At 41.8% G+C, this 16,751-nt stretch overlaps 1 protein-coding gene across 1 annotated transcript; it reads left to right on the top strand.

Moving 5' to 3' along the window:
* Window positions 1–2,579: 2,579 nt before the first annotated feature.
* Window positions 2,580–11,796, top strand: ING1 (inhibitor of growth family member 1). Its single transcript, XM_077482886.1, has 2 exons — window positions 2,580–3,567; window positions 10,204–11,796. The coding sequence occupies exons 1-2, from the start codon at window positions 3,432–3,434 to the stop codon at window positions 10,905–10,907; spliced, it is 840 nt and encodes a 279-aa protein (XP_077339012.1). The 5' UTR covers window positions 2,580–3,431; the 3' UTR covers window positions 10,908–11,796.
* Window positions 11,797–16,751: the final 4,955 nt, after the last annotated feature.

The following is a 16,751-nucleotide window of genomic DNA, read 5'->3' as shown; positions in this document are numbered from 1 at the left end:
CCACATTTAGAAGTGTTTTTTTTTTTGTTTTTTAAATAGTCAAAAATTAAAAATGCCTGTTAACGAAATGCGGCTAAACATCTGTCCTGAACGCATTTTTTTGCTTTCCAAAAAATGCTTCTAAGGCCCCATGTACACGGGACACTGAGGCAAAGTCTTCTGAATTAATTTTTTTGACACCTTGAAACCGGCGTTTAAAACATCCCTTAAGCTGCATTTCCATGCCACGTTTGCGTCTAGAAGCGTTTATTAAGATTACCTCATTTAAGACCCTCCCTGAGCTCAAAAAACATTGTAAGTTAACTATTTCAGCCATTTTGACCAGTGTGAGTAGCAGCAGCAGAGAGAGCATTTGTCTACTTGTATTTGCCACCATTTCTGTGCTTTTTTTGGAAATGGATCCCATAAAGAGCATATGTGAGGAAATGCTCCCGTCATTGCTCTTGATGAGGCCAGAATGACGTAGAAAATTGCGTGAGAGGTCGAGTCAGAGATCTTTGCTATTGGAAATATCCTTTGATTGCACAGCGAATGTCAGCAGGATATTTTGTAAACATGTACGTACAGCTGCGTACCTACCCCGACAATTTTTTAAATTTCACACGCATGTCCATTGCCGCATTTGTCCTTCTACATGAAAAAGTACGACCCAGTCTGACACGCATGAAGACCAACATGAGGAAGCGTGTGTCACCAGAGGAACGTCTGTTGGTGATAATCAGGTATTTGCATATATTATATAAAGAGAGACACAGAGATATAGATAGATGTACAGATGTATTATTTTTGTTTTTCCTTTATTTTTTCATTGTTTTCCCCATCATATTTTTGTCTTTTCAGGTCTAAAATATAGGGTACCTTTAAAAACTCTTATAAACGAAAACACGTCTAAACGCCAGTACCGTGTTTAGCTGCATTTGGCATCTGAAACATGGAAGTCTTCTGTGTCTGAACCCATTTTTTTTTTTGCTTCCAAAGAAACGCTGTTAAACGCAACTGCCTAAAAATGGCAATAAACAAGACTGTGTACATGGTCACCTAGGATAACATTAAATGAGTTCAGGGGCAATAAAAAAAAAAGGGGGGGTCCAACTGCCTATGAACGTCCGTTTAACAGCATCCTGTGTGTGTATGGGGCATAAGGCCCCATGTACAATGAGATCATCAGATGAACGATCGTACGTTTTTTATTGCATGTTAATCTCAGATCGAATCTGATGAGTTTACTAAAGTCGTGAAAATTGCTGCACGACAGGAAAAAAAATAAAAATAAAAAAAATAATCGGAAATGATGTCATGTGTTGTAATGCATTTGTATTGCATTTTCGAATGATAGCTGTACTGATTAAACGAAGATCGTATGAAAAAAATTGTCCGATAAAATAATATGGGATGAACTGTCCTGATCGGCTCTCAAAAACTCTGTACGAATGATCCTATTATCGTATGATCGCTTCGAAAGCGGTATTTTCCTACGTTTTTCTGATCGTGTGTATGGGGCGTTAGTCTTAATGTACATGGGACGTTTTTACAACTTCTCCTGAACTATATAACTTGACAGATAAAAACCCACGTTTAAAATGTCAGTTTTGCCACTTTAACATGCCGCGTTTGCTTTTAGAAGTGTTTGAAAAAAATTTTTTTTTTCAAAATAGCCAAAAATTAAAAAACGCCTGTAAACGAAACACGGCTAAACGCGAGGTACCGCGTTTGGCGTCTGAACTCATTTTTTTTTTGCCATCAAAATGGAAAGCCTATAAACACAACTGCCAAAAGATGACATTAAACGACCCTGTGTACATGTACACATAAGATAACATTGGATGAGTTCAGGGGCAGCTGAAAAAAAAGCATCAAACTGGCATTCGTTTACCAGCAATAGTGTACATGAGGCCTTGACTCAACTGCCTATAAACAACCCTGTGTACTGATAACATAGAGGAGAGTTCAGGGGCGACTGAAAAAAACGCCCAACTGCTCCTAAACATCCGTCAGCGTATGTACAGGGATGGAAGAGAGCTGTACACCATGGACTTCCACATTGCAGTCACTCACCACACGAATTTCCCCTCATGTACAAGATTTTATACCGTATAACCAGGACACCTAAGCCGCCCCACTCATTGGCCCTCACACTACACAATCATCCCACAGCTCTCTTCCGTCTCAGCAGCTCCACCCTCCTCTCCTTTAATTCAGAAACCCCGCCCACTTTGCATAATCAACCCCTCCTTCCCGCGCCCTCCCAACCCTCAGCTGAAACATTCAGGTCGAGCTGTTGGCGTTGTTGTCATGGTTACTAAGGTTGGTGAAATACCGCCCACTCCCCGCAAGTATACGCCCCTCTTTACTATAGCAACTTCCGTCCTTCTTCACTTCGTTCCGCCCACCGCGGGAACGTGCCGCGCGCCACTAGACAACTCTGTGGCAATGGGGATTTGCGGTGGCGCGCGCCGCATACCCCGCCTCCGAGCGGCGAAAACCTCCAGCGATTGGTTAGCGACGTGAAACCGGTGCATGCTGGGGTGGGTAGTCTTTCAGTGACAAGAAGCTGCGCTGTCATAATGTCATGCTCGCCACCCTCATGAGGAACAGTGCACGAGTACCATTGACTCTAGTGTAACTTTGTGTGTGTGTTCGCCCGGCGTAGCTGCCCTCCCGTGCTGGTGGCAAGTGCCCAGTGTGGGGGGTTTGTAGGAAGCGGGCAGGGCGGTCCCTTGTGTTGAATAGAAAGTAAAGGAGCCGCTTTGAACGGTGAAGGGAAGTGAAGCTGGGGGCGCAGTGCGCATGCTCGCCATTTTCAGGAGGAAGAGTAGGGGGCTGAATGTTTCCCAAGTGTGTAAAACTGGCGCTACCTGTGTGCTGTGTGATGGAGGGAGGTGATGAGCTGTCATAGCCGGGCTGTACGGAGGAGTAGTACCCTGACTGAGGACCACCTCCTCCCTTCCAGACACAATCACCTTGTACAACCCCAGGCAGCGGGCGGGCACAGCTCACTACACACTTTTCTTCTTCTTCTTCTTCCTAGCCACCATCGGTCTCACAGGCTTCATCTCCCTTGCCTGCTGTATTCTGTCCTCTAAGCCCCCACCTCTTTCCCCACCCCCTCTACACATACACACACACCCCACAACCTCCTTCCACTGTCTTCTTCCCTGAGTTGTCCAGCAGCAGAAAACACAAGCCACCGTTCAAATCAGCTGCACCGCACTTTTTCTCCCCCCATCGCCCGCCGTGATCCCCTCCCTGGATGCCAGGCTCAGGTTGATGCCCAGGCACAGGTCTCCTTTGTGTGTCGCGCTCCTGGAGCTGGGGGTGCCAACCCGGATCTCATCTCCCTCCTCTCCTCCTCCCGGTACCGGGGAAGCAGGCTGGATCCTGGAGCTGGCAGGAGGTTGCTGCCCGGGGGCTGGACGCTGGATCGCTACAGGATGCTGAACCCTACCAACGGCGATCAGAGCCACATGGTGACTTATGTAGAGGATTACCTGGATTCCATCGAATCCCTGCCCTTCGATCTACAAAGAAATGTCTCTCTGATGAGGGAGATCGATGCCAAATACCAAGGTAAGGTGCTCCAACTTTTATCACCCCCCCCCCCTCCTTCCCTATAGATGTGTCCATGCTGCATTGTGTGTGTGACTCCATGTACATACAGGGGACTAGTTTACACACACTTGTGTCATAGGGCGGAACAAAAGGTGCCCTGTTATTGTGGGATCATCCATGGGAAGTCACCTGGAGATGGAGGGGACAGTGATGATTACAGCAGGGTGAGATCAGGATGGCTGGAGTAGTAAGTGCAGCTAGTAGAGAGAGAGAGAGAAAAGAGAGCTGAGTCTGTGCAGTAGTGCTGGGTGGGCAGGGTTTCCTCTGCTTCATTTTGTTCATTGTGTTCTTAGCGATCAGCCTTGTTTATCGCCCCCCCATCACTTGTTTTATGGAGCCGCAGCCCGATCTGCCCCTTATTGGGCGCAGTGCTCACCCTCCGCATTGTCCTCGGTGGGAAGTTGGGGGACTTTATGGGGAATGACATTGATGCGTGCGGCGGGCTGACTGACACTTTATCTATGGCTGTGTTTACTGTGCCGGGGCCGCACTGCGCCGATCGCTGCCTCTTCTCCCCTCCACCCCCCTTCCTCACTTTATGTCTGCACCCTAACGCCATATGTGGCGATATTACCGAGGACCTGCCATGGCAGCAAAGTGCGGACAATCGCCTGGCACGGCCGTGCTAAAGCATGGAAGGTAATGGCACACTAAACTGGGTAGAGACGCAGTGATTTGTACGTGTCTTGGGAACCGACAAGAGGAAATATACACGAAGAACAGCAATTCTAAACATGCACAACCCTGCTTCCTTCAACAGCGCCAGCCGCGCTTTAACCTGGCTAGCTTTCACACTAGCTTTTTATAATGGGGGCCTCGTAAACGTCGTTCTATATCCCCCACCCCTTCCTGCTGATTGGTTGACGCGTTGTAGTTTAGCCCGTCCCGGGGACTGCCTCTCTTGTTATTTGCTGCTTCGTTCGCCCCACCCTTTGCCTCTTGGCCCCGCCCACCCTGTCTCACTTTAGCTTGACACCTCTATGTTCATTTAAATCCGTGTGCCCGCCCCGCGTGACCGCATTGGCTGTCAGTGGATCGATGGGAGTTTTCAGGTTTTCTGCTTTCCTAAAAGACAATCTGATCTATTCTAGACACAAATAGAAGGAACGTAGGCAAGTGTTGGGCGGCCATCTTTAATGTGGGCAAATGATGGAGTGCCATTGACCGTGAATATTATTTTTACAGTCAGCTGTGTGTGTAGATGTGGAGAATTCGTGGCGTTGTCGGCGCATTGTATTTCTTTCTTTGCACGGTGTGTGCTCATCGTCTCTATGAATTGAAAGGATGGAAGAAGGAGGCAGGGACTTCCTAGAGGCTGATTGGATGGATTAGATTATTTTATCTGGATTGGGGATTGAATGAATGCTGAGCGATGACATCTTTGTGGTCATTGTTCCCTGTGTGCAGACACACGGGGGATCCCAGACAGTGCCGGCTCAGAGGGATGTCCTGGAGGGATCCATACTGCATCCATCTGTCTGGAGAAGTTCACAAAGTCATGCGATCGTTCATCCTCATTCTGTACATTGCCCTTGTTTACCTTCCTACATGGATGACAATACATGGGTCTGCAGGGGGGATTTAATAAAACTGGTGCAGCTGTGCCTAGTAACCAATCAGCTTCTAACTTCAGCTTGTTCAATTAAGCGTTGACAATACAACCCAGAAGCTCATTGGTTACTAGGCAGAGCTGCACCAGATTCTGTGTGTACCAGTATTAGTAAATCTGCTCCGCTGACTGCTACAGTGTGTGTCCACAGCATTCATTCCACTGTACACTATTGTTCTATAACCTCACACTACTCTTAATAAAGAGGACCTGCCCCCTAATGTCTGTATCCACACACTACAGTAAGTGCTCTTATAAAGAGGACGTCCTGCCCCCTACTGTCTGTATCTATTACACACAGGATCGGATTCATCCTAGTCCCCAAAGCAGGCATTTTTATTACAGAGAGAGATCTGATTGGTCACTCTGGGTAACTGGGACACTTTTGTTTCTCCTCGTAGATTTACATTTATAGCAGTCGTTCAACAGACATCATCATTCTGAAATACCCCACATCCGATCACAGTTTAAAGCAGTATTCAAACCCAAAAACAAACATTTATTTTATTGAAGCTTACTAATTGTTACATGTGGTAGCTGAGTGCATTAATTTCTTTTTTTTTTTTGACTTTCTTAATTTTTACCTGCTGATCTGGCCAGTAAGTCTGTTATTTTTCAACAGAGCAAGCTCTCCAGCAGAATTGATCAGTTACAGGGTTGGGACAGACCATTTACCACTGACAGCGATGCTTACAATGATCAGCTGCTTTTTTATTTATGTAAAACCTTTATTCCAAAAGGGAAAGCACTGTTCGCTGTAACTGATTATAAAGTGATAGTGGGAATTCAGCTTCAATTTGTTAGTGTATTTAAATCTGCTCCAACACTCCTCCTTACCAGACTGCCAGTGCTGCTGTCTGAAGATTAGTTCTGTACTCATGCATCCAGAGTTGTGTCTCACTAATACCGGAGGTGTGTTACTGGCCAGATCATCACGTGAAAACAGAAGGGAAAAAGCCTAAAATAAAGAAAAAACGAATGCAGCCTCCACATCTAATTATTGGTAACTGCAATATATTACAGTTTTGGTTTTGGGTTTAACACCACTTTTATTTTACCCATTTGTTTTTTTAAGTCAATCAAGTGTAGGCAAAATGGGCAGCAACTAATCAGAGGACTGTACAGCAAGTCATGTTGTGCTGAACAGAAAATAATAATGCAAGCATTGTAACAATGCGGCTCTTGTTTTTCATTCTGTATTCCTTTGGAATTTATAGATCAGAAAATATTTTTCGTATAGAATTATTTCTTGCCATGCCATCGTTTCATAGTATTTCACATGCAGACTGTACACTCTACTGTTAATACTCATTTACTGCATATGTTGGGGCAGTATGCTTCCTTAATGAATGACTGCTGCAGGAGCACTCAGTAATGCAGATATTATCCGGGAAGCTTGTCCCTGTTTCCTAAATCTCACTGTTCATCCAGTAACATGGTGGGCTGCTTCAATCCAAAGAGGAGGCTTTAGAGGCAGGAGGGAGAGACATAAAACACTAGCTTCTTAGATGAAGTTACTATTTTTCAAAGCTAAGCCCCATGGGTTTGAGGCTCCTAGGGCACTGTAGAAAGGGGGACAGATGTTCAGGCATCGGAGGTACCTGCTCTCGTTAATAAGCAGTTGTTTTGTTAGATTCATTTAACTATATGTACAGGTTAAAAGCAGATTTTCACTGCATCTGAGCACCACAAGCTAAAAACAGAATTTAATTTGTTTTAATATTCAAAGCAATTTCCCCCATCCATCCATGTCTCCATGCTTTATTTTGTTGGGAGATCACTTTGGGAAACCACCCCCTAGCATTTCTGGCCATGGCCATCTTGAGTAAGGGCGGATGATTCAGGTAGCATTTACTTCCTGAAATTGATCTGCCATCATCTCAGGCATGCAAGAGTGTGCTTGGCTGAGAAAACCCCTCCTCATCTCCTTCCCTCCTGAAGACTCCTGAGGTGTATGCCATCATTTGCCTAGGCAAGAAACCAGGAAGTAACTGAAGAAATGTAAAAAGAAAAAAATAATTATGATATAGTCTTCTATCTATTTACGAATGCTAGCAGCATAAGGATTACAAATAATGTTGATTGGGAGAGTGAAGTTCCACTAGAAATACACAGTAGGTTAAAGTTGATGCCAAGACAGGGAAACTCTCAAAACAAAGTTAAATGCAACAAATACTTCCCTAAATTCAAAGTCCTGTCATGTTTCGGTGTCCCAAGTCTTCATGCTTCTTCACTGCAGAGTGGGTAGGTCCCCCTTTGTGTGCCCATGGCACTGCCCAGTGCTTCAGGCACTTCCCAACGGGGCCCAAGTCTTCATGATTCTTCACTGTAGAGTGGGATGGTCCTTCTTTGGGTGCCCATGGCACTGCCCACCGAGCCCATCAGTGGGGCTCTAAAGACTCCAGAGGTGGCACCGTAATGCCAAGATGAGGAGTGGCAACAAGTGTGATTGGTGGTAGACCCAGATTGCAGCAGAGAAGCACTGGTCTTCACCCCCATATTTAGCTATTGAAGGTTTGCTTTAAATTACAGAGAGGATTTTATAGTTTGTGGACTTTATTTGTTAAAATCTTTTAGTGTGCCTCTCAATATTTGAATGAATTGGGTATTTTTCTCACACAGGTTAGATATTCTTCTGTAATATAACTGAATATACATAAACAAAAAATTGAAAGGAAGGAAACATAAAAGCAAACGTTTACTGTAAAAGCAAAATGTACAGTATTGATAACACATTTCTTGGTGCCTTCATTTAAGTAAGAGAAACTTTTTTTTTTTTTTTTTTACAAAATGTACAAGCAGCATAGGGTGAAATCATAGCTATTGTTCTAGAAATCCTCATTGCTATTGTATACAGGAACTTGTACTACAACTCTGATCCACACTTGGATTATTAAAAGGCTGATGCTCTACACATTAGCTGAGAAAGCAGAATTTATGCTGTGGCTTATGATGCCTTCAGCATTTACCTCACCTCTAGAGTGGCACAAAAATAAAAGTGCTGAGGAAATTTAATTTGACGCTGCTGTATTTATTTTTCTGTTTTGAACAAACAGGATTTTTCCTTCTCACCATGGGCCTAATGATCAAGTTTCTGGAGCAGCCATTCTCAACCAGGGTTTTTCCAGAGGTTGCTAGGGGCTACTAGAGCTGTGGTTGATTAAAGTCTGATTTGCTGGTGTCTGCATCGTTCCAGGACAAACACTACTTGGTAGAGCTAAGTAGTTGAGCTGTGGTTGATTGAAGTCTGATTTTATGGTGGCCGCATCGTTCCAGGACAAGCACTCCTTGGTAGAGTCAGTAGCTTGACACTAATTACATTTTAGCTGTCTTTACAGATGATCTTCTGATGACCACTGCAAGGCAGCCCATACATATATCATATCAATTCTTTTCTTTTTTTTTCATTCAACCAGCAGGTTGAATGAAAAAAATGGTTCTATTCCCCTATCCATACATTTGATGTTCGTGGGGGATTCTTCGCGTTGTGCTATTGTGTTCTGATGGCAGGCAGCATTAGTGCTGTCAGCATTCAATGATCAGTTCTGCCAGCTATAGCTGATAGCTGATAGTACTGATTGATCAGGAGAAATCCAGCAAGCTGGTTGTTCAAAAGTTAATCAGTAGATCGACTTTTGTGCAAGCAGGGTGCCCATACATTGATTGAAATTCAGCCGGTCCCCGCTGAACTGGCTGAATTTCGATCCATGTATGACTGGCTTAAGGCCCCATTTCACACTTGTGTTTAAGTGTTTTGTAACTCAAAGCTCATAAATGCTCAACAAGCAAAAACCTATTGTTCACACCTGAGCATCCTGTCACTTGTAGCTGCTTTTCAGGCAGAACTGAGCATTTTTGTCCCCATTGACTTTAATGGAAACGCCTAAAAAGTGCGACTTGAGATATTTTCAAGCATTGTTTTTTTTCAACTAGGTACTGAAATGGAGTCCCCCAAATGTTGTCCCAGTCATCCCTACCCAAGCCTGGGGCTACAGCTTCACAAGCCCGTCTGCAGGGTTCTAGCAATTTGGCAGTTTCCCGAAAGAGGTCTTTGCATAGGCTAGAAACTAGTTTAGGTAAAGAGCCACTGCGTGTAAGTAGTTCTAAGTCAATGGGCTCAAGGTCAAGATGCTCAAATCTACCATTTTAACAAAAAAATCAAATCTAATATGAATTGTGGGGAACTAAAGCTAAATATAAGCATATAAAATATTATGTATCTGAACTCCAGAAATATTGACAGTGAGCTGGTTTTGTTACATTTTGCATTTGGTGGCCTGGCTATTAGTAAATGCAGTGTCATATGCTTCTCTACCAAGAGGCACCTGGCATCTGCTGAAAGAATTCACTTTTCTGTAGCAAAGAGTTCACATTCCTGCACTGAGCATCCCCTCTAAAGAGCTTGCCTGGTGTAAATTAACACGCAGAAATGTTGCTACTTTTCATATATTTGTAGCAATTTGTCTAAACTCTCTATACCCTCTTGAACTTCAATAGGGACACTTTTACCCTGAGAGAAAAAGTCCCTCCTACTGCAGAAATAGCAAACAGAAGCAGAACTACGTTGCAATAAAAGGGTTGCTCTACTTATTTTTTTATTTGCAGTAACACAGCACATTAAATATCAACATAGAGGCGTAATAGTTTGATATTTCTCTTTTCTACAGTTTAAAACATTATGTACTTCAGGTTTATTATAAAACTTATTTTTTTGTTTAACTTTCTCTTATTTCTATAGGAAATAGAGCTTCTTTAAAATTGCACAAATTTCATTCGCCACTTTCAATGCAATGCAGCTTTATGTACCTAGTAAATACTTTTTAAAACAACATCCTATTTATTATCTTTCTCTTGTCGTCAAGATGATTGCTGTATAGCTAATTGTTTTGAAGTTACTTTGAAGTTGAGTTCATTTTTTTTTTTTTAAGTTAGTAATGAAGATATTTTTTTTTTCCCTTTGACTTATCCTTTTGATATCATTGCAGAGATCCTGAAGGAATTGGATGACTATTATGAAAAATTCAGACGTGAATCGGATGCAATACAAAAGAGACGCCTTTTGCAGTTCATCCAGAGAGCTCTTATTCGGAGTCAAGAGCTGGGTGATGACAAGATCCAAATAGTAAGCCAGATGGTGGAATTGGTGGAAAACAGAACAAGGCAAGTAGACAGTCATGTAGAACTGTTTGAAACATGCCAAGATTTAAATGACAGTACAAGTAATAGCAGCAAGAGCAACCAGGAGAAGTCTAAAAGTGAAACGATCTCTCAGACTGAAAAATCCAGCAATAAGAGATCAAGAAGGCAGAGGAACAATGAGAATCGAGAAAATTCAACTATTAATCATGATCATGATGACCTTACTACAGGAACCCCCAAAGAGAAGAAGCCAAAAACATCTAAGAAGAAAAAGCGATCCAAAGCTAAGGCTGAGAGAGAAGCCTCTCCTGCAGATCTTCCCATAGACCCCAATGAGCCCACCTATTGCCTATGTAATCAAGTGTCCTACGGGGAAATGATTGGCTGTGATAATGAGGAATGCCCAATAGAGTGGTTTCACTTTTCTTGTGTGGGACTCAATCATAAACCAAAAGGTAAATGGTACTGTCCCGAATGCAGAGGTGAAAATGAGAAAACCATGGGAAAAGCGCTTGAGAAATCTAAAAAAGACAGGGCGTACAATAGGTAGTTTACAGAAACTTACCTTGGGTGGGAATGGGGGGGGGGGGCTAATATGTTGTATTTATTGTCCCAGCACACTTAATGAAGGTAATATGGATTGCAATTTGTATATTTTTCAGTAAGTTTAGGAATGTATCTATTTCCTTTATAGAGACAGCAATAACATCACTTTTTATATAGCGTTGATTGTCCATAAACCTACCTAGTGAGCTGGTTACACATCCATGCCATGTATGTCTTCTAAAGCTCAGTGTTCCAAGCCCCACCAATAGCATAAAAGAACAGAAAACCTAGTACTTGTGGTGGATATTTAACGCACTTCTAAACTTCCTAAAGCACTGTGTCCATCCACTAGTTTTCATACAGTTTCTCACTTTGAACTCATCATTGCTTTTCACTCTCCATGGCTTAGTGTTATATCAGATTATTTTAAATCCTGTATTTGACTTTGTAACCACTTCTATGCTTTTCAGTTCAGACATATTGACCTTGGATAAAGAAGAATCCCACTGTTTGCCCATAACATTATTATTCCAGCAGTTTAAATTTTGTAGCTTATTTTATAGCGATGTAAATGATTGCATTTTACATGGCAGACGTTTTATACGGTTTCTTGGTCCATAATAAGGTGACCATTTTAAAACATTTTTTTTTTTATTTATTTATCTGGACGGTGATTTAGTAGTTTCAACACACAAATCAAGCTTTATACAGTCACAGGTAATAGTGAGGCAATCCTAATTTGTATAAATGTACATTTCATAAGTGGATTTGCACTTGATGTATTATAATTGGAAATGCTGACAAATGCCACTGTATAAGCAGTGTGCATTTTCCTCTGTATGTATGAAGATTGTACAGCTGTGATAAGTAAAATAAAAGAAAGCTCTATAGAACATTCTGTGTGTCAGTCTATCTGTTTTGTTGTAGTCAAGTCCATATTCTAATCTCATGGATATAATCTCTAAATCCTATCTTTATATTTGCAGGGTAGTGATATTGGTTTATTTTGTTATTTGGTGGATCATATATGGCCAGCTATATTGCTCTCCATTGAGGGCAGACATTTTCAGATCAGAAGAGATGAGCATAAATAGACTGCCATTTGGTTTATCAAAAATCTACACATAAACAAATGAAATATATGCATTCAAAGTATTTTATGCACATTTATTTTAAAAAAAATTTCACCTGCAAAAGCCTCCCTTTTGTAGACATCCATAAGCCCTGAGACTGATGGTGGCACTCCATCTTGGATGTCATGTCAGCAGCTCCAGCATACTCAAAAAAGCCACTCAAATGACACCCTAGAGGAACCCCAAAAATAATTGTCATGTCTCGAGGAACCCTTAAAACCAAATCCGCAGGGCTCAATAGGAACAATGCTCCTTATATCGGTGGTCAATAGGAAGGATGCCCCCCTTAAAGTGGTGTTCAGAATGCCACCCTTAAAGACGCCTAAAAAGATATTTGGTGTCATGCTGCTGGCTTTGCTAAGTGGTTCTGAACCTTGAACCCTGTAGGCATCATCAAATACGTGGTCCATCAGCCACAGCTCAAGGAACCCCTAGCAACTTCTGGAGGAACCCCAGGGTTCCACTGAACCCTGGTTGAGAATGGCTGCCCATAGCATTCCTCTTCTTTCCTACCCTAGCTACTAAATGGGTGAGAGGAGGGAGATGGTGGGTCATCACAGAATACAGTTACGCTCCCAGAAAAAGAGAAGCCCAAGATCAGCAGGAGGGAAGGGGCTGTGCTAGGCAATTAACCCTCCTGGAGTAGTCAAACTTTCTACCAAGACACATTGCAAGGGAATGCAAAAACAATGTATGCAAAGCAAAGCAAAACACTGCAAGTAAGAATTTTAAAATGATTTTATTTTTCTATGCTTTTACCGGCAGTCAGTGACAGGGTCTCTTTAAACACCTTACAAAGATAAGCATATTTTTAGTTAAGCAAGTCGAGCAGTTGCCATTGACTGTGCAGTGGCATTACATCACAAAGCATTTATAGTGTAATCACGGATATTTATTTTTATTTGTGTATTTATTTTACATTACTTATTCATTTATTGTTAGTAGTAGTAGTATTAACACCTCAACAAAAAATAAATAAACAACCCTATGTCAGGAAGCTAGATCAGCTAATACTAATTCCCATATAGCTAATTGAAATTCTTCTGCAGCTTATGCAAATTCTTCTGCAGCTACTGTTCATTACCTAATGCTCATTTGCTAGAAATAATTCTCATGGAACACTCTCACCACATTCAGGGGTGCTTCTTTTTGAATCTTGTACCTCTGTCACCACATTTAGGTGTGCTCGGACCAGAGCCACAAGGGAAGCCCTCTCATCAACTCAGCCTCCAGCCAAGATACGTCACACCCTAATGCCTAATCCTGAACCCCTAATCCTAATCTAACCTTCACTTTAACCCCTTACCCTGACAAAAAAAAAAAAAACACACCCAAATGAATAATATTAATTAAAAAAATAAATAAAAGCTAGGGGAAAAGCAAAAAAAAAAGCTGAAATACCTAGCAACAAATGATGCCACAGATGATAGTTTTCTTTATTGGCTAATAAAAAAATGCCAAAGCTCAAAAACGCACGCAAGTCGCACATAAAAACATGCCAAAATTGTGCGAAAAAGATATGGAAAAATGCTCAGACAATACGCTCAGGTGTGAATGCAGCCTTAGAATGTGACATTTAATCTGCACGAGTTAATGAAACCTTACTAGTAAAACTTATTTAAATAAAATGTATTCCTATGTAACCGCTTTAGCACCGGAAGGTTGTACCCCTTCAGGACCAGGGAATTATTTTCTATTCAGCACTGTTCTACTTTAACTGGCTAACTGTATACACCGCTCCTCCCCCGTCCTTGCCATTGAAATCAATAGGCACCACTGCCAAAGGCACCTCGCTAGTGAGCAAAATGCGCTGCTATAACAGTGGTAATGCCCCATCCCCCCAAGTGTGAAAGTAGCATTTGAGTCTACAAACTATGATATAAATATTTTAACAATCCTGACAGCTAATTATTATGATTATTTAAGGTGCTTGTATAGTGCCATCATATACATTTGTACATTCACATCAGTCCCTTCCCTCAAGAAGCTTACAATCTAAGGTCATATACTAGGGCCAATTAACCTACCATGTCCTTTGGAGTGAGAGAGAGGAAACCCACGCAGGCACAGGTAGAATAGGCAAACTCCAGGCAGGTAGTGTTGTGGTTGGGATTCAAACCAGCGACCCTTTTTACTGCTAGGCGAGAGTGCTACCCACTAGACCACTGTGCCTCCCTAAAATGCCAGGACAGCACAAATACCCCCCAAATGACCCCTTGTTTGAAAGTACGCATTTAGTGAGAGGCAGATTTTTTTTGAAGTTGTATTTTTTTGTCACAATGTTTTGGAAAATAAAATAAATAATTTAAAAAAAAAAATTTTTTTTTTTTTTTTTTTTTACATACTGTGACCAGTGCAGTATAACATCATCATATGTCTGGTGTGGCATGATCAGGGAAACTGACTGGTGACAATATGTAAAAAAAAAATTATAATAATTTTTGTTCAATTTTGTAATAATTTTTGTTCCCCTTTAAGATTTATTGTTCCATTTAATGACAGTATGTAAAGAATTGTTTTTTTGTTTTGTTTTTTAGAGTAGTTCAATGTTACCATAGTGACACTGTACTACTGTTGGGGTGGGGATCACTGTTATAAGCAATAATTTTAACTGTCATGAATGGAACCAGCTTGCATGTCAGCTTGCATATTATTGTGATGCTGTGATCAGCTAAAGCTAATTGCATGGTACAGGGTGTTATGATTGGTCCAGGTACCATGTGATAGCTGTGGGCCAACCACATCATCACAATGGTAAGCAAACTATCATTAATAGAAGCCATTCGTGACAGTTTTGCTTACATTTAATCATGTGAATGACGGTTATCATTGGTCAATAGTGATCACATGATACCCCTAGCTGCTCACAGCTGACCTTTCAGAGCAGCTCCAGGCTGATATCACTGAGCAGCTCCAGGCTCTGGAAGGATCTTGACAATAATGTCTTGATCTACCTAGATGTCTGTCCGGTAGCAGCCTCACTCTTTCAACATTCCGCTGAAAGCATGAGCCAACCACTCCTGCCTCCTCTCCAGCTCAGCTCTCTGGCAGAGCAGAGAGCGGTGAAAGATGCAACACAGAAATTACACGTTCAACAATTTACACCAACATGGAAAAGGTCTAACCTCCTGACATGATGTTTTCTTTATGAATTTGTGGAGCTAATGACCCCGTACAGAAAAAGTGCAACAAAAGAACCATTTCAATTTGTTTCATGGGTCAGTACTAATAATGAAAATGTTGCCAGTGCTTTCATGAATTTGGCACAAGGCTTCCAACTACATGGACACCACCATAAATGTGTTGCAAATGCTTTATTGAGTGGTGCCCATATTTTTGAGGTGTGCATGCATGTGCTATTTTTAACATGCAATTTAAGAGTGTTTGCATTAGAAAAAAATATATAATCATTTCTACTTTAATGCATGTAGCATTTCTAAATTCCCTCTTTATGAATCTGATTCTGAATATAATATCCAGTAATACAGAAATAAATCCTGATAAGTAAAATTAAAGATTAACAACATGTATCTGCAATAGATTTATTTTGTACTAGCTTAATAAAGTTAGCCAGGATTGATCCAAGGTTTTTACACACGTTAATGAACCCATTAATATTCCACAAGAAGGGTCTTTCGTCTTCAAAGAAAGTCTTTGCAGATCTGTACTCTGAGATAATATATTCAAAAGTCAGGAATGGCTAAGCTGCCCCCTCTCCTTTAGTCTGCACAAATACTGTTTTTTTTTTGTTTTTGTTATTCTTTGTGGTTTCCCCACTCATAAATCCTTTCATGGTATTTAGCTTGTTAAAAACTCTTCAAGGACAGTCACCAGATGGATTTATACCGGATAAATATTTCGATATATAGATAGAACTAACATCGTAATTATTCTGATTCTATCAATTAGATTAAAGCAGGCCATAGACGAGCCGAAATCTAAAATTCTTGATGATAGTCTAGTAAATTGGCTTTCGGATCATTAGTGTGATAGATGCGATATGCGTTTTTCGTGCCGGAATCGAAGGTGCCTGATCCAACATGCAGGATTTTTTTTAAAAGAAAAACAAAACAAATGGTGGCACAATCGTATGCGCTATTTTCATTTTTTTGATCGACAGAATGTTCTAGTTTCACTTGTCTATGGCCGGCCTAACTAATAAAGATCAGTTTCAATTAAAAAAAAAAAATATTTGGCTATATTTATCTTAAAGCAGGAGTCCACCGGGACTCCGCGTTTTTTTTTTTTTAAAAGCCAGCAGCTACAAATACTGCAGCTGCTGACTTTTAAAATAGTGACACTTACCTGTCCAGCGCACCCGCGATGTCGGCACCCGAAGCCGATCTGTAGATCGTCACTCGGGTGCTGCCGCCGCCATCTTGGGTATGGGAATCAGGAAATGGAGCCTTTCGGCTTCATTTCCCGGTTCCCTACTGCGCATGCGCAATAAGGACGGTCCCCGCTGCCTCTGGGATCTGTGTGTTTCCCAGCAGGCAGCGGGGCACTTGCAGAAGGGGGCGGGCACTTGCGGAAAGGGGCGTAATCTATGCCCCTTTCCGCAGAGAGCTATCCCGGAAGTGGGTGCAGTTACCTGGATTATCCAGGTAACTGCACCCCCCTCCCCCCTGAAAGGTGCCAATTGTGGCGCCAGAGGGGGGGAGGATTTCGATGAGCGGAAGGTCCATTTTAGGGTGGACCTCCGCTTTAACATTCAC

This window comes from Lithobates pipiens, unplaced genomic scaffold (genome assembly GCF_037356315.1).
Source record: "Lithobates pipiens isolate NorthernLeopardFrog02 unplaced genomic scaffold, aLitPip1_a1.2 Scaffold_16, whole genome shotgun sequence".
NCBI classification, from domain to species: Eukaryota; Metazoa; Chordata; class Amphibia; order Anura; family Ranidae; genus Lithobates; species Lithobates pipiens.
The sequence above is the reverse complement of the archived record's forward strand: the minus strand, read 5'-3'. Positions and strand labels throughout refer to the sequence as shown.

Coding starts and splice junctions, on each gene's coding strand:
- ING1 (XM_077482886.1), top strand. CDS start 3,432: ATGCTGAACCCTACCAACGGCGATCAGAGCCACATGGTGACTTATGTA. Junction 3,568..10,203: donor GATCGATGCCAAATACCAAG/GTAAGGTGCTCC, acceptor ATATCATTGCAG/AGATCCTGAAGGAATTGGAT.